The 22,944-nt window shown below is 42.6% G+C and overlaps 7 protein-coding genes across 9 annotated transcripts; 6 read left to right on the plus strand and 1 right to left on the minus strand.

The window, feature by feature from the left end:
- Positions 1-4,121: 4,121 nt before the first annotated feature.
- On the plus strand, positions 4,122-9,475 carry LOC131205886 (TWiK family of potassium channels protein 18). Its single transcript, XM_058198180.1, has 9 exons — positions 4,122-4,550; positions 6,305-6,452; positions 6,721-6,869; positions 7,111-7,212; positions 7,334-7,464; positions 8,065-8,201; positions 8,287-8,410; positions 8,618-8,722; positions 8,803-9,475. Exons 1-9 carry the CDS (start codon positions 4,412-4,414, stop codon positions 8,920-8,922), a joined length of 1,155 nt encoding a protein of 384 aa, XP_058054163.1. The 5' UTR covers positions 4,122-4,411; the 3' UTR covers positions 8,923-9,475.
- Positions 6,342-10,810, minus strand: LOC131205887 (CLIP domain-containing serine protease C9-like). Its single transcript, XM_058198182.1, has 3 exons — positions 10,289-10,810; positions 10,040-10,217; positions 6,342-9,928 (listed from the first exon to the last, which is right to left on the minus strand). The coding sequence occupies exons 1-3, from the start codon at positions 10,802-10,804 to the stop codon at positions 9,564-9,566; spliced, it is 1,059 nt and encodes a 352-aa protein (XP_058054165.1). The 5' UTR covers positions 10,805-10,810; the 3' UTR covers positions 6,342-9,563.
- Positions 10,811-12,063: 1,253 nt separating this feature from the next.
- LOC131214608 (potassium channel subfamily K member 10-like) lies at positions 12,064-16,700 on the plus strand. The gene is made up of 6 exons (XM_058208952.1): positions 12,064-12,153; positions 13,936-14,263; positions 14,334-14,490; positions 14,586-14,682; positions 14,996-15,125; positions 15,250-16,700. Exons 2-6 carry the CDS (start codon positions 14,089-14,091, stop codon positions 15,978-15,980), a joined length of 1,290 nt encoding a protein of 429 aa, XP_058064935.1. The 5' UTR covers positions 12,064-12,153; positions 13,936-14,088; the 3' UTR covers positions 15,981-16,700.
- A 405-nt stretch (positions 16,701-17,105) lies between these two features.
- LOC131205761 (co-chaperone protein HscB homolog) lies at positions 17,106-17,900 on the plus strand. The gene is made up of 2 exons (XM_058198005.1): positions 17,106-17,300; positions 17,363-17,900. The coding sequence occupies exons 1-2, from the start codon at positions 17,127-17,129 to the stop codon at positions 17,867-17,869; spliced, it is 681 nt and encodes a 226-aa protein (XP_058053988.1). The 5' UTR covers positions 17,106-17,126; the 3' UTR covers positions 17,870-17,900.
- Positions 17,901-18,082: 182 nt separating this feature from the next.
- On the plus strand, positions 18,083-18,499 carry LOC131205763 (uncharacterized). Its single transcript, XM_058198007.1, has 2 exons — positions 18,083-18,242; positions 18,336-18,499. Exons 1-2 carry the CDS (start codon positions 18,178-18,180, stop codon positions 18,427-18,429), a joined length of 159 nt encoding a protein of 52 aa, XP_058053990.1. The 5' UTR covers positions 18,083-18,177; the 3' UTR covers positions 18,430-18,499.
- On the plus strand, positions 18,492-20,546 carry LOC131205760 (N-acetylglucosamine-6-sulfatase-like). Of its 3 annotated transcripts, none has more exons than XM_058198002.1 (7): positions 18,492-18,638; positions 18,703-18,762; positions 18,827-19,165; positions 19,243-19,417; positions 19,499-19,699; positions 19,760-20,190; positions 20,256-20,546. In XM_058198002.1, exons 1-7 carry the CDS (start codon positions 18,492-18,494, stop codon positions 20,403-20,405), a joined length of 1,503 nt encoding a protein of 500 aa, XP_058053985.1. In that variant the 3' UTR covers positions 20,406-20,546. The 3 variants fall into 3 exon arrangements, with proteins under 3 accessions (XP_058053985.1, XP_058053986.1, XP_058053987.1); XM_058198003.1 differs by having other exon boundaries at positions 19,243-19,408; positions 19,496-19,699; XM_058198004.1 differs by lacking the exon at positions 20,256-20,546 and having other exon boundaries at positions 19,765-19,912.
- Positions 20,547-20,825: 279 nt separating this feature from the next.
- Positions 20,826-22,869, plus strand: LOC131205762 (chromobox protein homolog 1-like). Its single transcript, XM_058198006.1, has 5 exons — positions 20,826-20,946; positions 21,459-21,638; positions 21,705-21,825; positions 21,908-22,039; positions 22,112-22,869. Exons 2-5 carry the CDS (start codon positions 21,546-21,548, stop codon positions 22,288-22,290), a joined length of 525 nt encoding a protein of 174 aa, XP_058053989.1. The 5' UTR covers positions 20,826-20,946; positions 21,459-21,545; the 3' UTR covers positions 22,291-22,869.
- Positions 22,870-22,944: the final 75 nt, after the last annotated feature.

Below are 22,944 nucleotides of genomic sequence, written 5' to 3' on the forward strand. Positions count from 1 at the left end.
AACTTCCTTAGCATGGAACTTCCTTCGGTTCTGTGATTCATTTGTTGATTCCCTTCAAGAATATTACGCATATTTATAATAAACTCTTCTAATTCTGAGCAGCCGCTTTCTTCAACAAACTTTACTTTGGTGGCTAAAGAATACTCCCGTTTTCTCTGCTCGTGACACATTTTCTATTTTCTGTCGTGCAAATCTTGTGCAAACCAGTAAGCGGACCAATATTTTGTACAGCGATTTCGATATTATATTATAGAAAATATTCTGCTAGGTGACGTCCGTGCGCACGGTAACTGATGACGCAATAGAGAAACGTGTCCTGGTAGCCATGTGACAGGTAATCCAATCTGTATTGTTAAAACAGTTGATACCAGGCATCAAGCTGCGAAGTGCCGTTAAGGTCATTGGCAGCAGCCACAGGTACATGGCAGCCGAACCACATAGGAAATGTATCGGCCCCTCAGTTGCTCTCGCCCAGAGATCAGAGAGCAGCATATTGTGTTTTGGCGAAAAGTGGGTATTTTTAGACTGTCTCCATGCCGTGCGAATTGATTTTGGTGTTTTTCGCGTGACGGTGCAAAATTTGAGTTTTTGTCGAAACTGTACAGCGATAAAGCACGGTTATTTGCACATAAAAGCGGCGACTGGGGATTAATTTAGCTCTGCAGGTTGTGGGTATGTTTCGTGCCCAAGCTAAGGGGGTCAGAAATAATCAACTACACCGCAGATAAGCAGCGATTTGTATGATCAATGAGCATTTCTTATTGAAAGCGTGACCAAAAGTAAAAGTTATCTAAAGGAAGTAATGCATAGTAGATTACTAAATGAGTAGATTACTTAAAATAAAACCAGAAATCTCGTTAAGGAGCGGCTGCAGTGAGACTTGCTGTGGTAAGAATGTGCAGTCTCAGCAACCAGGATTCTATTACCGAAACGAGTGCAACACAGTCGGCACTGAATCATGTTACCGATCGCGTCTTGAAAGATCGCGCGTCGTGTTCGTCTCTAGCCATAACAATATGACACATGCCGCGCGGAGTGAATGATGTTGTGCCCGCGCATTCGGCGAGGGAAGCACTCCTCTCATAAGTAATAAGTAACCTACCTGAGAATGTCTCCCCACATGTTCATAATGACGGATTGTTATTTAAAGAAAAGGGCAGGTAAATAAATACTCCGTGGTACCGGTTGAGAAGAGTGGAAAACAGGACCCACGCGAGCTGTACTAACGAAGCGCGGACACGGATGGTTTCGAAAGGTTCTGCATACCGTGTGCAGTGATTGCCGACGATCGGCGGCTTCTCTGCCGTGTGGCCATAAAGTACGCGGCCGTGTAGTATTGGGTGCTCTTCACCTGACACGCTTAACGTTTTTATTTACAAAACGTAAAATAGAGGACGGCCGTCAATCAAATAAACAAACACAACGCAGTCGTTTGAAGAATGTCAAAAATAATTTCCCAAAATCTTCTTCCACCGTGAGCCGTCTGAGCAGTTCATTCATTTCGACATTTTTGTACGGCTCGCCAACGTTAAAAGCAATCATTGGACGTTTCAACAGAATTTATGCATCTTTTTTTCTGGCAATACTGCAGAGTTTTCAAAGTGAAAGTTACACATTTCAGTCTGTAAACTAATTGATGTATTGCTTCGGCGGGTTCTTTAGATAACGAATAATTTTCAAACCTTTCCAAGGTGAACCGAAAGTGTGTCTGATGGTAGCTATATTTCTAAATTGAGGCGATGCAGAAGGCTGGGAAATATGATTACGAATGACACTATACCACTGGGGAGCATTTTCTCTTCATTCATCGGCAATGGACTCCTGTTTCTTGACACATATTCCAGCATCCAGTATCCACGAAAGCATAGGAGAAGTAAGAATGCTACAGTGCCACCAGAAAGGTTAGGTAAAAATCTTACTGCTGTCTAACGGGATTGAAAATGATTTTTCAGCAAGGACCGTCACTAGTAGTGACGAGAAAAACGCTATCTAAATCGAAGTGAATGTAAAGCAAGAATGCCTGAATAATAATTTTCCATAACTAGACACCACAACAAACTCGCGCTAAATGTCCAGGTAAGTCCAGGTGGTGGAGTTCCGGGCACCGGCAGGTGTGAGGGCGACTGAAAACAAAGCAAAACGCATCGTCACACGAAGCGCATAGTACATAGTTTTTTTTGGTAATAAATGTTCGCTCGTCACAGTGACACGCGTGTAGCAACTGAGTGAAAAAATAAAACTACATATATTCTATTTTCATACCCAGACAGCGTCAAACGTAAACACATATCGAGCCATCGGAGAGCGCGCGCGTCTACGGAGCACCGCGCACGGTGCATCCTGCGCATGCGACTTGAGCCGCAGGCGGCCGTGTGTTGGTGTGACATCGGCCACAAATCAAAAAGCCCTCACAGTGCTCACAGTGCTACAATTTGTGTTCGCCCCCCGCCCGTGGAAATGGGGGATGTGTGAGGATGAGTAAACTAGAAGGTAATAGAACATGGCAGTTTGTGATTCGGTGAGTGAAATGCCACGGTCCTTGCGTTCCTGTTTTCTAAGCCACGCAGCAGGAAGCAGCTACTAGAGCAGTGCCCGAAGACCATCAATGTCATATTTATTTTTGGCCACTATCGCACGGCTCCTCCGTGCATCGCGACTGAGGCAGGATCTCGGCGTCCGGCCATTCGGAGAAGCGGGTTTACGCAGATCGAAGATCCTTCGGCCGATGCCTGCACAAGCACACACGAGCCGCACGCTGGGGCGAGAAAAAGACTCTTGGTCACGCTGACACCACGACAACAGCTGACCGGCGAATGTAAATTGAGTAGCGAAGCAGAAACCACCGCCGTGAAATCAATTTCCGAACGCCTGTTGGTAGTGGTAGAGCGGTTAGACCGTTTGGCTTGGGGCACCGGGGAAATGCCTGTGGCCTCTCGTGCTGCTATGTGTCTCTATGCTGGCAGGGCATGCCAGTTGGAAAGTATAATTCGTGCTGTGAAGATCTGCTCTCGCCGACCGATCGCCGACCGATGTAGGGGGATGCTGTGTAGACCTTGCGTCGTCCTCGCCGTAAAGTGGGGTAACCTTGTATGGGCATTTTGATTTTCGCGTTCTGATACGAAAGGTTGTCGGGCTGGTCCGGAAAATGGTGCCAGGATGAAACCCGAAACCCGGAACACTTCGTGTGATTAATGGTACCATAATAAACAAACCCGAATCGGTAGTAGCGTGCAGTGGCTGGTCAGTGCAGTGCACACCGAGCACATGGCTCGGGTTAGAAGAGATCCCGGTACTGCATTTTCAAACAGATTTTAACAGACTTTTGCCCGGCGGAAGCGGAAGCTGATGGAAATCGACGGGATTTACAATGCGCGTGGAACGCGTTTCATCTCACAAATCATGTGGAAACTATTCAAGCTCGGCCGCCCGTGGGGGGTTTGGCTATAAATACAAGCGCCACCACACCTCATGTGCTATTTGAATTGTCTGCGAGAAACGCCGGACGCCGGACCGGATGGATTTCTATACTTACTGCGTGCATTCGGATCGTTCCGATTCAATAATAGTCCGTCCACCGAAAGTGTCTTGCCTTGGCCGCCTGGCCGATGTTCACAGTGATACAGCAAGTGCAATGCCAGTGAGAAGCCCGGTGCCCGGTCGCTGAGATTGGTTGCCCGTTGGAGCTGTAGCAGTGACTCACGTCCGAACCACGGTATCCATCCGTCTAGAAACCGCCAAGTGCCAAGCTGTTCCAATTTTTGAAGACTACGGTAACGAAGAAAGGTGCCGCAATTTTTGCCTACACTTCAACGGGGCTGGTGTAAATCATGACACAGTGCTAGTAATTCAAAACAATATTACAAAACAGTCATTTGTGCTCAGTTTTCGAATGATTGTCGTAATAAATGTAGTTCAGCGCCAGAGGGAGAAAAGTATGAAATTTTATAGTAGCTTTGGTGTGGCGTTACTCGCCGTGTAGTGCAGCGCGTCCGCCGTCCGAGTTACAAAGATGACCGTGCATAGACGTAAATATACTTTGGATGCAACAGAGAGGTTAACCCTCCTTTCACAGACCAAAAATACCACCTACGAAGTGTTGTATGTGGCTAACAATGTTATGACATCGTACGCGCGGGGAAAAGAGCGGTGCTGAGTTCTGTGTCTTTCAACCCCCATATATTTATAGCTACAGTTTACAAAATGGTGGTTTGGAGTTGGTGGCGTTAGGTGCTAGTGTTGTGTCAACTATTGAATGACCCCCCAATCAGTTGATATTGAGCCGCGAGCCGCTCGGTAGCAACGTTACGCGCGACAGCTTTCCGCCCAGCAGAAGGCGGTTCACGGATAGTAGGCATAGTCGCAGAGCCAGGACTTAGCAGGGCGTCCGGCTTTCGCGGGGTTTCGGGCAACGATGGAACGAAAACGCTCAATAAGACGTCGCCAAAAGCCACCGTTTGCGGAGCGCGCCAAAGATCACTGCCGAAACTTTACAGCCTTCATGTTCAGCAACGTCGGCATCATCTTTCTGGTGGTGCTGTATATGATTGCAGGTAATTGCAGCGCATGCCTTTTTGTTTTCCCCCTCATCTATGTAATTATTTTGAGCATCAATTTCGATGGGTCTATCGAGATGAATGTCGGCACGATTGAAGTACTTGTGACGGTGAAAAGGGCGCGTGTCGCGTGAATATTAACATCGGGTGACGTTTCATAACCGCGTTAGCCTTGAGCCAAGACCATTTCCTCCGACGACCAGCCGTAACTAGATCAAGTAACTCACGAATTCACTTGCGCATTTAGCTTCACGCATAGTGAGAATTTTCAGCGTATTCGAAAACTAATTATCAAAGAGGTCTATCTGAAATTTTAAAAAATAAAGGAATTTGCCAGAATCTCTCATGTAATTGCATTGGACTCTGCCGAAAATACCTACGAACTCTTTCCGGAGAGCTTAATCAATTTTCGAACCTAAACTATTTACACATAGTTTGATGAGTTGTACTTTTTGTAGGTCCATTTTACTAACTTTGTTTACTTTTACTGCATTTCAATGTTATTTGTTACTAGCGGATACGACAGATTACTTTGGTGGGTTTTGGGAAATTTATTTTAGTTTTTAGTTACGACAGTCCAGTTTTGAATATGTTTTAGCAACTTTGCTCAATTTATTAACTGCTACATTTGAGGATTTTTATTTTGCCAGACACAGACATAGATGAGGTAGAATGGGATATTTTACTTAATTAGCTCGAAGAGTAGTCAGCCACGATTGACGCTTTATTCGAGTAGCATAAGAAAAGCTATGTTTTTCTCCTGTTATAGTTATCCTTCTTGAACGCTAAGATGGACAGTTAATTAGCTAACCAACTAATACTGACCTCGAGTGGAACTAGACTGCTTAAAGGAGTTAGTGTAAAAAAGGATCTTCCATTAAGCAGTGAGTGCGATCCTTGGATTGATGTCTACTTTTCTGATGCCGATGGTGCCAACAGTCTTCGACAATACTACCTTCGACGGTGTCTTAAGAGTTGTAAGCGTTCCAACATTCATCCGACTACTGTGAAGACTGAAACGCTTTCCATATCTCTATCTTAAAAGATAGTATCTGGCTGCACATTAATTTGGGTCCATCAAACGTTCTGTGTCATTATGAAGTACTTGATCGGGGTTGATGAGGCCGTAGTATTGCATATGGCATATCATTTTGGCAGCTGCACAATCTCTCGTTCCCTCGTTCGAAAGTACCGAAAAAGTAACGCTGTTTGCTGTGATTTCTAGAATGTCTCGGTTATTTTCCTTTCGGTCGCTATATTCTTGAGCCAAATCGAATTTGTGCAGTCGTTAGTCGTATGATCAATATTTGCAATGGTGCTGCAGAAAAGAATCGGTTCGAGTCTCCAAGACCACAATAATTAAGGCGATAAAGATACTACCTAGACGATGCTAGTTTTGCTATCATTGAATGCTTAAACAAAAACTTTAATATTTCATATATTAAATTAGTAGGAGCGCTAAAATCTTTAGAATGTATGGAACCCATTTTTCAGTATTGGGTTGAATAAACAAGTCAAATGTTTAAATCCTGGTCAGCTAAAACCCATCAAACAACCAACTGCTGCTGTAAACGCATCTTTAAACGTAGCAAACGTAATTCAAAGCTTCACGTCCTATGTTTATGTCTCAAAGAACGCTCTGGTGACACCGTGCAGAAATTGTAACAATTTGCTCCATTTCGGAAAAGAAATCACAACACACGGTATAACGCATTAATCTGGCTCATCTATTATTAACATTCCAATTACAGGTGCGTTCATGTTCATCGCGATAGAAGGCAACGAGGCGCTGGAAAGGTTTGCTCAAATACCGTTCAAGAGGAACGAGACTGCTATGAGACTGTGGCAAATATCCTGCTGTGAGGTGAACGTATTCAACAAAAGTGTCTTTGAAGAGAAGTGAGTCACACACATGCCCCGCTTTCGTTTGGCACCTCCTGCTGTCCCTGCGCATAACCGTAGGTCACGACAACACCTGTCGGTGGCGAAACAACGCGTTCTGCGAGGGTCGCTAGTCACCAGCTAGTTCCTCCACGGATATTCCGTGCCACAGTGGTCAAGTTTTGCTTAAATTGCTCGTGCAACTGCATGCTTCCACATTTTACTGCCCTTCATTTTCCGCTGGTGGCACACATTTCAACGACGACTTTATTTTCTCCGCCTACAGAGTGGGAAATGAAATACGCGCCTATCAAGAGAAGATAGTGCTGTGGGCCCGTCGCGGTTGGCAGGGTAGTGATATTACGCTGGAGAGCGAGTCGCCGTGGAGTTTTTCCGGAGCATTTCTTTACTCGCTAACAGTTATCACCACCATAGGTGAGTTGCGTTGCGCATTTCGTGTGCTTACATTCTTCCAGTTATAGGCAACCATGGCTCTTACTTTATTGTTTGTTTTCCACAAACATGCTTTTCTACCTTTAGCGTGAGACAAACATAAAACAGTACAGGGTAGGTTACTCTTAATGTCTGATCCATCGCTCATTTGGTTGACTGTACAGTGTTACTTTATGAAATAAACTTAAACGATCCAATAAATGATTGCGCTCTCGTCCCGCAGGATACGGTAATATTGTCCCCAGAACGGAATGGGGGAAAATTGCAACCATTTTTTATACCATAATAGGCATGCCGCTGTTTCTGCTTTATCTTTCCAACATAGGTAAGTGGTACGGTTGCATTCCGAAGGTTGACCCTTGTGCCGTAAACCATAAGCTAGAGTTTCAGCTAACCGATTGTTCCTTTGTCATGCTTTTCTTGCCCATCGCACCCGCCAACTCAAGGCGATATTTTGGCGAAGTCATTCAAATGGATCTACGCCAAGTTTTGCCTGTGCCGAGTTTGCCCTGGCGTCGCAAGGAGACGAGCGATGCGTGCCAGACGAAGAGCACGCACGGAGGAGCGCGAATATTCTGTGAGTAAAATGATTACAGTTCTTGAAGTAAATCTATCTCACAGTGTTACTAGCAAGGATATTAGCTATGGAAGATTATGCAACTGTTAAACTAGTTAAAGCGTATTCGGATTTTGTACGTTACGCGTTTCAATATTCATCTCCATGTTCTGTTCCGAAAACCAAGGAATTTTCCAAAGCATTTTTTCAAACAAAACTAAAGTAAGTTCCGTTGTCTAGCTAAAACTTTGCTACCCGATTCATAGACAACTAAAACTTACGATCAAAATGAACCGAAAAATTGTACAAAATGTGTTTCAAAGCTTCGCATAGCTATGTGTAAAGGTTTTCTAAATAAAATCTCAATTCAATCACTATTAAGAGAGTAATTCAAAGGGCCGAAGAGGCACAAAGGCGGCCAGGAGCCCGTTGCACATTGTTATGTAATATAGGTGACGCCTATATTTTTGCTGTCTCGTTAATCAAATTTAAATTGTTGATTTGTATTTCTTTCTTATTTCGATGTGCCCTGCCATGCTCTGGATTTGCCATGTTCAATGATGCTGCATGATGACGATGTCTACCGCCAATTATCGCCTCAACGCCGGAATCTACGGGTAGCCGGAAATGGGGGAAAATGGATTCGACAACACTACGATCACAACCTCCAATGTGGATGATGAAATTGAGGATGAAATCACTGCCGAGACGAACACCGTCACCGTTCCAATAACTATTTGTATTATGATAATGATAGGGTGAGTCGTGAGCGTGAGCGATCACGGTTCAAATGCTCATCGGTAATTGTTGTGGGTTTTTTTTTCCTATTTGGCACAATTGTAGGTACATATTTTTCGGTGCCCGCCTTTTCGCCGACTGGGAAAACTGGGACATTCTCGATGGAAGTTACTTCTGTTTCATTTCGCTGAGCAGTATAGGCTTTGGGGACATCGTTCCGGGCGCTTCGGTAAGATTTCAGTAATAACGAAAACTGGAACGAGTCCAGATCCGGCATACCAGGCCAATATTCTTTGAGATAATTACCTTACCTTTTGTAATGTAATTACTCACAAATGGAATCATTAAGAGTTTGATTCTTAATTTTAATAATGATATAATTTTTTTTAATATTTCATTTCTCGGTTCTTTCTCTTCCGAATTCCGATCTCAACAGCTACAGACCAAGGGCGATACGAAGATGGAAATTAGTTTTATACTTTGTGCAGTTTACTTACTTCTTGGTATGGCACTGATTGCAATGTGCTTCAATCTGATGCAGGTAGGTTGTGTTAGGAAAAAACTGTGTCCGTGACTGTGTAAAACAAAAATGAATGTAATTTGTGTGACTCGTCTGTTTAGGAACAAGTCATCTATAAGATTCGTTCATTGAAGAAATGTGCCAGAGGATGCTTCCGGTGCGCCAAGAGCGTGCCGGTACCTATCGACGATGAGCTGAAGGAACCAAACAACATAAACTGAAAGCTATCAAAGACATTGATTGAGGGAATGATTGAAAGTTGCCATGCAAAGACATGCTTTAAAGTCATCGAACGATTTACTGATAAACAATAACCTTAGTTATTAGTCAACAATAACATAAAGCAACGAATGCATTCCACAAATCTTTCATTTAAATGAGTGAATAAAATTAAATGACGTTAATTTTGATTACCAATTACACTGCTCCCAGCCAGACTGTGAGAATCTAGGGAAAAGTCAACGACGATACTTCTTCGAAAGAAAACCAGATATTACTTTAAATAATAGCGCAAAGATCATTAAACCAGTTTTCACTGCTATTTCATCGCTGCATAGAACAAATTTGAACATCTGGAACGTAAGAAAAGAACTTTCCACCATCGAGCAATGTACCCACGAGATTATGTCGCATCTGTGACAATTGTGTAAATATTATTTGAATAATAAACAATTTAAAAACACCTAGCTAACTGCGTTTCAACTGAAGAACAGTACTGCACATTCATCCTGTATGAACGTCATGATGCAGCCGCAACATCTTGGCGCTGTTCGATACTGAGGAACATTTTGTAATATTTTTCACTGTTTTATGCATTCAAAGAATTGGAAGGAAACTTTTAAAAAATTTGTGTAATGTGAGTTTAAACACCCGCCATCTGCTGTAGTTGGGTCATCTTTTCATTGATCCAATCAAAGTAGTACGAAACACGAGTGTACAGCGCGGGCAGTGATGAACCGCAGCCATGCCCTGTCGAAACTATACCGACCAAAAATACGTTTCCTTGATACTCCATCTGCAACGGACCACCGGAATCACCCTGGCAGGAGTCGACGAAATCGCTAGTGTTGTGGCCTTGCTCGCCAATGGCGCAGTACATCTCATCCGTTACTCCCCGGTCCAGTTTTCGGTTCAGTATTTCTGGCAGTGCTTGGTGACGTTCCGCACAATCGCTGACCGCTACAGTGCGTACTATTCCGAACATCAATTGAGGCGATTCTGCATATTCTAAGGAAGTGAAAATAGATGGCTATAGGAAATCGGGATCGCATCGAACGCGTAAGTATCCTAATCTACCCCACAATTTTTGGTAAACCCAATCCATTGGGCGATACATACTTTCCGTCTGACCCCAGCCGGCAGTTAACAGATCCTGCGTTGACCGTAGGTCTTCCATCTTGCTGTACGGGCAGATGGGGAGAACGCGCCTCCCGAACCTTACAGCTGCCTCAAGATGAACCAGAGCTATGTCGTGATACTTTAACGATTTCTTATAGCTTGGATGCTTAACGAACTCCTGCAATGCAAGACCAGTCCAGCCGGGATTAAGTGCATCAGTTCAAACGATTCACATGCTATCTGCTTTACCTTTATTGGTATTTTCTGCTCACAAGGTAAAGAGTCATGGCAGCCGAAGCCAGCGATACGAACCCGAGAGCAGTGCGCTGCGGTGAGCAAAAACTTTTCCGATATTACATTACCACCGCAATACCATTTGGTTGTGTTGTCCTCGGTGGTAGCACCTAGCCTGGCAAGATGAGGAAATGCTCCCTCTTTCGCGTGTTGTCCTTGATAAATGTGGTAGCTGGTGTTGAGTGCCGTTTTGCACAGATCGAGAAACGATTGGCAGCACTGCACCTTCTCGAAAGCGTTCTGATGGCAGACTTCCACGAAATCGTGATATTTCATGAAATGCAGGAACGCCGGGTCGCATTGGCTTTCCTTCGTGCAGACTCCGGATGAGACGGTCGTAGTGTTGCAGCTTTGGCCTTCGAAAGGCTGCAATGGTCTTCTAGAGATCGTTAACGCCACACTAAACAGACGATGTTGACTGTCCACCAGCAGCAGTAGGCTGATCAGCCCAAGAGCCAATTTCTCAACCATACCGGGTTTGTGTAGGCTTGCAACTAGCGAAACGCTCTCACGGCCGGCTGCGATGGCTAGGCTTGTTGATAACCCTGGCTAGTACCAAAGCTCTTATCAGTTATTCACGGCAAATGCATGGTATGCGTTTAATTGCGTGAAGTGTTGTGTCAAATGTCGGACAGACAGCTGGTATCACGAATTCTGGCAACAGATCCTGTAGGGACGCAAGACACCCCCGAGAACCCCTGAGAACACTGAGGGCGGCAGTTGGATTGCGATTGGCTTTACTTCAGGTTTCTATCACGATCGAGAAGTACTGCCTTGGATCGGTCCAAACGTGAATCCGTTTAAAAATAGTAGTGCTATGAATCAATGAATAATGTTTGTTGATCGTTTGAATAACAGAACACGTGTCAAATGAAAAGTGTCTATCAAATGAAAATTATCTGTTCTATCAGATTAAGGCTGTTCGAGAGCAGGCAACCGCATTTGAGGAGGATCAGTACAATTTAGCGTAAGTTACGAAGGTAACGTATTTATGAAAGAAAGTTGTTAGTTCGTAGAAATGATTATCCGAAACTCGTTCGTGTCGCCACAATCGTTCCCACTAACCGCAGAAAGCATAGTGATACCCACTGAAGTGCATAGTGAACCACTAATCATGCTGAACCACATGCATCATTTCACCGTTCGGGCACTTGTTGGTACATTAAAGAACCATCGCCGCGCTATGCGGTCTTCGTAGTTTAAATATCCTTTGTGTAATATGTACACTGCAAACGAGTTGGAAATGATGAGCTTATTACAGCCAATAACGTACTATGACGTTTCTTAACATTTATGAATGGGTTTTTAGCAGGGAAATTGAAATGTATGTCAATTTTGAAAGGATATGAAACGCTTCGCAAACCAGACGAGTGTACCCTTTTCGAGCGAAGTGAATGCAATGAGCGCAACCCTCCGGAGAAGGGTCCCCCGTGGGTAGCAAACATACATTAATGTCCTCTGCTTTTCTCGTGGAGCATGCGCATGCCTTTCCAGCTTCGTGGGGAGTGCTCCCCCGGTTTCCTTAGCTCACAATTTATGCCTCCTGCCAAGGGCCAGGGCGAGCGTGGAAACGCCGAGCGAAAATCCCTTCTCACCGTGAGAATCGGCGCAAAGCATCACGTTTTGCTGCTCTTGGCATCTTGGCATCTTCAGCGGATACATCAGTGCCTGGTCGACCTTCTGACGATTTCTAGCTGCTCCCTGTAAACGCTCCACCGTCGATGGTTGTGTTGGTGGGTGCAAACCACTGTGGTGTTGGTAAAGCTGCCCAGCAAGAAGAGTGTTCCGTGTGTGGCTTCAAACAATAGAGTGACCCAAAAGTTAGAAAGCTGCCCACAATTTGTGTACACCACCGTGTACACCACTTTGCAGTACTCAGATTTCAGTTCCAACCCTGTGGTAATCTCGCCACTTGCTCATCCGAAAGTGGCGTCGTTCTGGGGTTCTTCCAGTACTTGCTACAAAATACAATCTGTCGGAAGTGTGTCAATCTTCGACGACCGACAAGAGTGTAGTTAGTGAAATGCTGTAAGATGTACACTATACGATACGAACAGGATACAGGAAAAGGATGCGGTCACGGATCATCGTCCAAAGAGCTTGATCCATCCCGAGCCATACTGCTGGGCGTGTGAACAGACAAGGGTGTGGGCCGATGCCACTTGTGCATGCTTTTGTGAATCACAGTCTTCCAGCGCCCGTGAAAACCGGAGACCCATCCTGCGCACTTGTGAAAATGGCTGTGAATGGATAGAATAGTGGTGAAAACTATTCCGATATGCACGGAGAATTTTACTTGTGCCTAGTTCCAAAGCGTCATACATCCATAATTTTAGTATCAACAGCGAAGTGAAGTAATCGAAACGTACACTGCAAAAAAAATTGCAGCACGGGAGAGAGACCAAGCCTCGCTTCCTTGTTCCGGCGGAGCCGAACGCTCGGAGGAAGGTTCCACAGCTCCTAAATCAAAAAATCAATTTCCCAGAACCGGATAACCAGATTACGTTTGACACCCAGCAGCGTGCTGAATCCCAGTAAATCAAAAACAGGTTTACTTCAACATCACGCATACGAAAGGATACGTGCTGACGTAGAGCTTGTTAACGTGATTTTCGCTGTAGCTGGTTAACGAAGCTGCACGACTTGTTGAAGAATAATGTTCGATTCTATTGCTCGCACCGTGGCCAAATCACAAGGTTCCCCAGGTGGACATTGAAGTGACATGGACATTAGAGCTAAAACGCTATTTAACACGTTTATTAAGTATCATTTGTTGAAAAAGTGGCCCGAAAAAGCGGAACTGCGCAAGTACGTCCAAACTTTATGTAGTTGTCAATATTTTTCCCCAACTAATGCATTGTAACAATCTTTTCTTTTTAAATAACTTTTTCTGTGTAAGTTTCGATTGTTGTGGGACATAGTTTTGCACGGAGCCCTCAACAAAGATACTTTTTTAGACGGCAGAAAGTACCCATGAATCATCGGATTGAAATAAACTGACAATGTTCGGGGATAGGAACATTTCTTGAGATAGTCTTGTGTGGAAGGCTATCAATAAGCTAACGTCTTGTAATTTGATACGGATGGTCAAAAGCGTATACAAGAACGAGGCGCCTCCTCTCTGACTATCCGGCATCCATTTTCCGTTCGATGAATACGGTTATTTTGAGTACTAAAGGACACCATATTAATCACTAACATTTTAAAAGTACTTACTTGAATACATAAAGTTCAATAACCAATTGTCAATATGAACAGCACGGGGAGCTTCTATTTTGAAAGGTGCCTTTAATTCTACCTACCTTGTCTAATGGTCGTCCAACTTCTAACTATTTTATCCGATGCCCAAAGCTTTAATGTAAAATATTTGGAATGTGTATCCTTATCTGAACTGCCGGTCGCAGTTCGAACAGTAAAAGATTTCTAGCACGTTCCAACAAGCAATTCTTTATCGCTTTCCGTAGCGTGTTGTTTTAAGCATAAATATCAACGGATAAACCGGAGTGTAATTATGCCCAAGTTATCTACATAATTAAATCTAATACATTTCTTCTGGCGGTACTCGTAACTTAGTCAACGTATTTTGTGTTTTATTCTTCTAGCTGCATGTGAGTAGTGCTCCGTTAACCAATCAGTGGCATAGAGAAAGTTGTCTAAATTCGATCAAGTGTTTGTGCTCGGCTTTTGGCATTCGCAAGCCACAAGCTTGGACTAATTAATACTGGAAAAGAGGTCTGCAGATAGGTTCATTCAGTATGAACACCAAACCACCCTTACAAGTTCCTAATTTTATCGGAAGCGGACCACCGTCACGACCGCAAAGTCCATCACTCTGTTTCACTGCTGCGTCCTCCAAACTAGATAAACATGAAAATATTACGCTTTGCGGATGTCAGCAAGCTCCAAAATCTCAATGGGCTTCAGCCTTCGGTATGACTTGTAGCCTCGTACGTCGAGCTCCTATCGAACCTGCTAAGGGCCGTTATGTTTTTCATTGCAGGGGTGCTCGTGTTGGTGTTAGTCTATACGGCCCTTGGGTCAGTTCTGTTCGTCACCCTCGAAGGAGACCACGATGAGGTCGATATGATTGAATCCTCCGTTGCCGCGTCTAAACCATATCCTAGGCATGATTTGGCAAGTGCTGAAATGCGCCTCAAGTAAGTGGTGTGCGTAATTGCATTTTGAGCGATTGGCTTCCGGCAAGTTGATTAATACCATACTAATACTAACCAATACTACCTGATCCCGACAGGACCGTCGATCGGCTGTGGTCTATCACGGAGGACTTAAACATACTCTACAAAGAAAATTGGACTCGTTTGGCTGCACAGGAGGTTCTGCACTTTCAGGTATGTAAATCTCGGTGGTATAGAACATTAAAATTGGTTGGTTAAAAATAGTGTTAACAAGCGAACGAACGGAAAGACTTCGATGTACAAATATAACGATATTTTGAGCAAAAAACACAAAGTAGATCTTTTGAAGGGTCAAAGGGTCGATGTTAAAGTCCATCTTCAACAGGTGCATTATGAGAATAAGATGTTACTCGTATACTCGATCTTGCTTGTAGATCAAGTTTGTGTTTCTGTTTCTATGTAGCTTCGTCCATTTGAATTTACTTAACTAAATTTGTCTATCATCCCTCTGATCTTCCACTTACAGGACACGATACTCCGTGCAGTGCGTGCATCCCGGACACAGAAAGTACCAAACATGCAGCAGAATGCGCGGCCATACAAGTGGACCTATGCTTCGGCGTTCCTTTATTCATTAACATTGATCACAACGATAGGTAGGGCTTAACTTGACAATTTTCAATAACGTACATAGTACATATCACAAAAGTGAAAGCATGTTGGCTTACAAAAAGAACAATGATTACATAGTTTTGAATTTGCTAATTTGTGTTCTTGCAGGATTCAGCGGGGTCTCTCCACGCACTCAGTGGGGTCGAGTAGCAGCATTAATTTATGCGCTGTTTGGAATACCTATAATACTGCTGTATTTGTCAGCTATTGGTGAAGGCTTATCCAGTGGCATGCGGTGCATTTTTCGACGACTGCGACCGTTTCGTTCATACCCGGGCAGCACCAACAATACCAACAGCAGTAGCTCCAGCATCGGCAGCATCAGTGTACCGATGAGCAGCAAGGCCACGGCTGTTGAGCTCCAAAAAAGCTCGCAGCAGCAAAGTTATCACCAAAGCTGGAACCATGGCGGACCTATCCATGAGTCGCGAAGCTACACGCTGAATGTAAATGGTTTGCGCAATGGTTTGACCGGCAGCAAGCAACCTCAATCGGTAGTGCCAATTTCCGTCTGTATAATGATACTCATCTCGTATGTGACGCTCGGTGCGGTACTATTTCATAAACTGCAGCCATGGGGAATCCTGGAAAGCCTGTACTTTTGCTTCACTTCGCTCGGAACGATTGGGTTTGGGGATCTTATGCCAAAGGGCAACGTTGCGCAATATGCGGCGTCGGCGTATATCATCGTTGGCATGGCCGTCGTTGCCATGTGTTTCAGTCTGATACAAACTGAGCTTATCATATGGCTGAGGAAGTTTACCATTCCCGAATCGCTACCTTCATCTACCGAAGACGTGGCCCTTGTGTCGGTGGCCATGACGCCAATAAAATCTTGACAACGACCGAACGATCTGATTCCAAACGAATACAACTCGCTACCGCGTCGCTCGAGCGCTTTCCTTCGAAACACGCCAGCCCGCCGATCTACCGGAATTATGGAGAACCACATGGAATACTTCGTACCTCGTAGCGTAAGCGAATTCAATCTATCCGGCGTTGGAGATCTCGCATTACCGCCCGCCAAACGAAGTATTGTCTCACAGCATGCAGCGAGCTCGCTGATCGCGGTGCCGAAGCCACGTGAGAAGATGGTCACGTTCGAAGATGAATCGAAATGTCTGCACGGTATGCCAAACACGCCGCGGAAAGCAACGTTGGGCAACGATGTGTTTATGTGACGCGAAGGCAGTGCTGAAACGCAGCAGCACCAGTACGCAAGTGATGTAATCAAGGTTTGATTTGGACCAACCGATTCAAAACTCTTGTTGGTTCGACATTTTATATTCAAACATTTAGCTGAAATCGTGCATAAGATAGAAAAAAAAGTCGTCGAATATTGTCGAACATTGATGTATTGTTTAAGCCAACATTGTACCAAACCGTACTATCCACTCAGTATCATAGTATAGAAAGATTTACGAAAACCAGAACCTTCCAATCATGGCAAATGAAACCATTTAGTGCTAGTCATGCGCTCTTAGCTAGCATTTGAGTATAGGAAATGTAAGCAAAGCCAAATATTGTTTCTAGTCACTGAAAGCGGTATCAAAGGATTATCAAGCTGTAAAAAAATGCATAGATTATGTTGCTCACTTTATCTAATCAGCGTAATTACGTTGCATTACTTCAGAAAGGAAATTTTAAAATACATAGGAATGGAAGATTGCAAACTTTTCGACGATTGTTTATGTTATTTTCCTTCACCTCCGAATGTGCAGAGCACCAAATTACTTCTGTGGCGAATCGTTACTAGTACCAAACTATTCCCTGTTCCATTCTTATATTCTAGATTGCCATTATATTCCAGAACTATTACGGGGTAAATAAAAGCGTCTATTAAAAATTCAAATTCGATTGCCGATTCGAGCACTCGGGAATGATTCGAGCAGCTTCAACCAGTGTGGCTGTCAAAACATTGTGATCTAACTGCATTGTTTTGTTTCTGGGTAGACTTTCGTGATATTTACAAACCCTTTTTGGAAATGATGCGTTCACTTAATCGTGGTTTGCAGTTCAGTGTACAGCATTTAAAGCCAAGCAGTAGACTCTGCTCTGCTTCTGCAACTTCTAGTCGATGTTGGAAATGCAACACCGCGGGATCAAACAACGGCTTCTTCTGTGCTTCTTGCGGGGTTCTGCTGCATGTGCCGCAGGAAGTACGATTGCAACATCTTTGTTAACGTCGACGGACTTTAATGATTGTTTTGTTTCATTTTAGAATTACTTCTCTTTGTTTAAACAGAAGATAGGCTTTACCATTGACTCCGTAGAACTAACAAAGACTTATCGACAAATCCAAAGTCTCATTCACCCGGATAAATTTGGTCAACGCTCGGCTGAAGAGAAAACCCTAGCTCTAGAATGGAGTGCACTAATCAACAAAGCCTACAAGACTCTTTCTAAACCCTTGGACAGGGGCACCTATTTACTAAATCTTGAAGGGGTTACGATATCTGAGGACAACTCTTCCATTGATCATTCATTTCTGCTGCAAATGATGGAGTTTAATGAGTCGGTAGAGGATGCACAAAGCTTAGAAGAACTACAACAATTGGAACAAGAAATTTCTAATCGCACACGAAAGCTGAATGGCGAGCTGGAACAGTTGTTCAGTGTTCACGATAAAGAAGCGGCAAAACTCGTCATAATTCGACTAAAATATTTGCTCAATATTGAATCAACTATTAAAGAAAAAGTTTTAAGATTAAGTTTAAAGGCGCCATAGGTTTAATTACGGCAAATTATCATCAAATGAAACCGCCGCTAATAAACATTTTTTTAATGCGATACGCATCTTTCTAAGAACTAAAAGCTTCTAAACTAAATTGTCCACAATTTTTTACCAAAAACTTTATGAGATGTTAAATTTTTGGATGTATTTATTTCATCAGCTCTTCATTAACATGCCAAACAACTTTTTCACAGGGTTTGACAGTTGCAACGAGTGCGCACACTTCGCATGTAGATTTCTCCAGTTCGTAAGTAGCCTCTGATTTTCCAAAGGAGTTTTAACAAATTCAACTTCAAAGCAGAATGGCAGAGAAAGGATCTGGATTCATTGGGTTTTTCAAACATATTTACAACGATGAATACAAATGGTAAGCGTTCGCGGATTGTAAACCCCGAGCATTTCTGCACGCGGTAGCTGTCATTTGGATGAAACCCATTTCGTTGTTCGATTCGTCTTGCAGGGCGCTGGTCAAAAGTGCATCGTTGTTTATTGTAGGAGTGCGAGTTGCTCAAGAATGCGTCGGACTTGAGCTAATGTCGGCAGTTCCACACTGAGGAGTAGAGAAATCCGAATTGATAGAATTTGAGTGTTTTATCGTTAATAAACCATCTCCATAATGCCGTATGCTGTCGTGTGCACTGTTCTCATGTTACCTTTAATCACAGCGATGTGTTTCGGTTTAGTTGCATCTACGGATAGGAAAACAAATTACAACATTGTGCTCATTGTAACCGACGATCAGGGCATGATGCTTCAAGGAATGGTTAGATATAAATGATAAAAGAAAGAAAAGACCGACTTATGAGCCGGTGTCACACTTATTTCAGACTCCGATGACAAACACCCTGCAACGAATCGCAAACGAAGGAGCAACTTTCGCAAATGCAGTAGGTTATTGGAGCAGTTACTCTTAACAAAAAGACTTACCGTTTGATTTACTCTTTGAAACAGTTCACAACGACCCCACTATGTTGTCCTTCACGTTCCTCTATTCTTTCTGGGCAGTACGCGCACAATCACAAAACCATCAATAATTCCATCTCTGGTGGTTGTTACGGAGAATATTGGCGACAGCACGTGGAACCGACAGCCCTTCCCGTGGCACTTGCGAACGCTGGTTATAAAACATTTTTTGCAGGAAAATATCTAAACGAATATTTTTCAAAGGAAGTTCCTCCGGGTTGGTCGGAATGGTTCGGTTTGCACGGAAATTCCCGCTACTATAACTATACCATAAATGAAAATGGAACCCCAGTACAGTACAGCAGTGTTTATTTTACCGATTATTTAGTAAGTATTTTAAATTTAGCCTTTAAATGCAATTTTTCGATTTTCTTATGTCTTCCCCTTTAACCATATTTTTCAAGCAATCAAAACTCGACAATTTTTTGAGTAGCATGGATGGGAAACAAAATTTTTTTGCTATGGTTGCACCTTCTGCTCCACATGCTCCATTCACTCCAGCGAATCGACATAAAAATTTGTTCCCGGATGTTAAGGCAGTTCGTACTCCAAATTTCAACATTCCATCCGGTCCACTAGGTACGAATAACGAAAACCCTCGAATGGAGTTGAACTTTGAGGAATCTTACCTTTAATGCATTGACCATTGACCCTGAGCAGATAAACACTGGCTATTAACAATGGAACCATCAGTTCTACCGGAAAGTTTAATGGATCAATTGGATTCCATCCAACGCAAGCGCTGGCAAACATTGGTTGGAGTAGATGAAATGGTTTTAGCTATCGTTGAGCGACTGAAAGAGAAAAATCTACTCGAAAATACTTACATTTTCTACACTTCAGACAATGGATACCATATAGGTATGGCAAAGGTTAAATTTTACAAATTCCCCTTTGGTTTAAAATTTCGAAACATTTTAGGACAGTTCGCTCAAGCATACGATAAACGCCAACCTTATGAGACAGATATAAGAGTCCCATTTCTTGTGAAAGGACCAACAGTGCATCCGAAGTCTCTTAGCGAAAATCCGATTGCTCTTATCGATGTAGCTCCAACGATTCTAAACATTGCTGGCCTACAAATCCCCATTTCAATGGACGGTGTACCTATTGAACCGGTGTTGAACGAGAAAAGATCCATCACTGAGAGGCAGATTTTAATAGAATACTGGGGTGAAGGTAACACGGAGACTTACAATGAAGAGTGTCCCTGGCAAGCTTCCGACCGACTACAACTATGCTCAATAGACGCAGCGTGTCATTGCCAAGATGCATGGAACAATACCTATAACTGTGTCCGACATGTAGCTATTGACCTAAACTTTATCTATTGCGAATTCAAAGACAATGAGGTAATGCATGTTACTCTGGAATGATTAGCAATACTTAAATTCACAATTTCATCTTAATTTTACAGCATTTCGTTGAGGCTTACGATCTATCCAAAGATCTATACCAAATGGAAAACGTTGGTTACAACACGCTACCTTCAGTGAAAGCAAAATACAGTTTGGCTATAACTAATCTCTCCGCTTGTATTGGGCCCACGTGTAACATTATTTACTGAATTTCGTTCGGTCGGCGGCGTTAAGTTTGTAGATTGAAACATGCTTTAAAAATATAATGTTTTCGACTTTCTAGCGGAAATATGAAATAAATATTAAGTAGATCCAATTCAATAAAAACATTATTATAACAATCAAGCTCTTCTAGGTTCATTAATAAGATCTAACCAATAGGTGATTCTCAAATTTACTAGTTTATTACGTTGCTAAAGCTTGACTTCAGAATGTTTCATGAAAATATTCCTACATTTACTCTGTACGCGATATATGTAAAGAAATTGGTTAAATACAATTAAATTTAAAATAGTTCGTGTACCATTGGTTATATAGTTAACTTTGTCATCGGGCATGTTACACCATCAACTGTTCTGAATGGAAAGTAAAATAATCGGCGTATATGTGTTTGTGTCGTGGCGAATAGACGCACTGTCAAATCCACAGAAAGGCGCAAATCGGCATTGTGGCTTGGTCTGCAGGCTATTTTCTGAAATATTGTAAGTTGTTCGAGAAATTTCGACGATCAGCGGTGTGAAACAATCGCAGGTAACTTAAGGGAATTATTTTTCACGGCAACAACATGTAGTTCGCCTTCCGCTTGTGTTGCTTGAAACCATTTCCACGCATAGTAACCTTAAACTGAAAGGTTTGTTGACATTTCATTGACTGTAAAGTTGAGCAGTGTTAACGAATGATATTTTGTTAAACTGCTTCGCTAAAGCATAACTGATTTATATAAAATCAAGTGTTTTCGCTGACGGTAGCCTATAAACATAGAATCTGAATAGAATGTACCGCCAATTCCCCAATCCTAACTTCCGTGTCCAGCCCGGCGTCTGTTGACTATGAGCGACGCTTGCTTAACTTTTTCTGTGATGAATTCTTGTTCTATATAATATGAAAAGTACCACCAATGAATGGCGAAGGTTGTAAAAAATGGTGGTCGCAGAAGCATAAATACTTTGAAAGGCTGAAACATGCGATTTCGCGAACTGGGTGTTTGTATGTTCCACCCTGGTATTGTACGTTTATTGATAGTTTATCGCTATTTGTTTCAGTGATCTGCCAGTACACTGGATTTGATTGCCCATTGATTTGATCGTTTTTCGTGTAATCGCCTTCGTATTGAATATATCTAACGAAAAATGAACAAAAAAATGAAACCTGACGAACCGACCGAAGAAGCCATCGAGTTTTCTGTTGAAAAAATTCTTGACAGCAGAATAGTGAACGGAAAGGTACAATGAATTTTACGACTATAGATCACATTTGAATCTGCTTATGCTCCCATTTGCCTATCGTAGGTTGAATATTACCTTAAGTGGAAGGGATACACTAATGAAGATAATACTTGGGAACCTGAAGAAAATTTGGACTGTCCAGACCTAATACAAGCCTTTAAAGAATCCCGTAAAAAGAAGGAAGGTGAGTAAATATTTCATCTTTAAAACGCCATCTTCCTATTTCTGTATACCATTATGTGAACAATGTTCCTACCTTTTGGAAGGCAAAGACGAAAATTCCGGAAGAAGAAGCAAACTCAAAGATGAAGAACCCAAGGTCGTTCCGGCCAAGAGAAAATCGACCACGGAAAAAAAAGTAGGATTCGACCGTGGATTGGTTCCCGAAGAAATTCTCGGTAAGAGCCGCCGCTCTGTTCGATGATTTATACCGATTCAATCAACGTTTTTCCATCATGTGCTTTTTCCAGGAGCTGCGGAAACCCATGGCAAGCTGATGTTTCTGATGAAATGGAAAAATGCCGCTAACGCCGATATGGTCAGCGCGGAACAAGCTAATGTGAAATGTCCTCAAGTTGTTATAAGATTCTATGAATCTCGATTGACATGGCAGGCACCAGAGCCAAAATCCGAATTGAAGGATGAGTAAATTTTACATTTAGGTTTTTTTGTACAAACGATCCACAACATGTAGGAGTTAAACACTCATGAAAAATTAGTTTCTTTATCATTTAAACTAATTAACTAAACTGACCTCCAAACCGATTCGTAATAGTAGCATTACATTTTCCAGTCCTAGTTTCAACACATGTCTGTCAGAGAAAACCTTTTCACTTAAAATACATAAAATACTTGCCTCAACATCGTTTGAAATATCATTGGAATAAACGGAAACTATTAAACTATAGCTTGTCAGTTAGTCGAAGAAGTAAGCCTCGTTTAGGATTAGGATTTCTTTTAACTTCAGTTTATGAAACCTTTAAGATTGCAGGATGGTGTATTTTTGGAAAGCAGCAAAACTTTTGTAAAATTGACAGGATTAAGATGGTCGGGCTTTCTAACCTGTGTCTATGAGTCTGCCTATCATCTCCAGCGATGGGCTTACAGCATTGAAATCAGCATTTGCCTGTAGCGAGAGCATTGGAGGATCCCCAGCTGTCCGCACCATTGTTATGTATGCAATATATACTTCTGCACATTGAAATATTGCTTTATAGCAAATTTTCTTGACTCAATATTGATATGGAAAATAATATCATTGTATGAAAAATATTAAACATCAGTCAAACATAACACATGCTTT

This window comes from Anopheles bellator, chromosome 1 (genome assembly GCF_943735745.2).
Source record: "Anopheles bellator chromosome 1, idAnoBellAS_SP24_06.2, whole genome shotgun sequence".
In the NCBI taxonomy this organism is placed as follows: Eukaryota; Metazoa; Arthropoda; class Insecta; order Diptera; family Culicidae; genus Anopheles; species Anopheles bellator.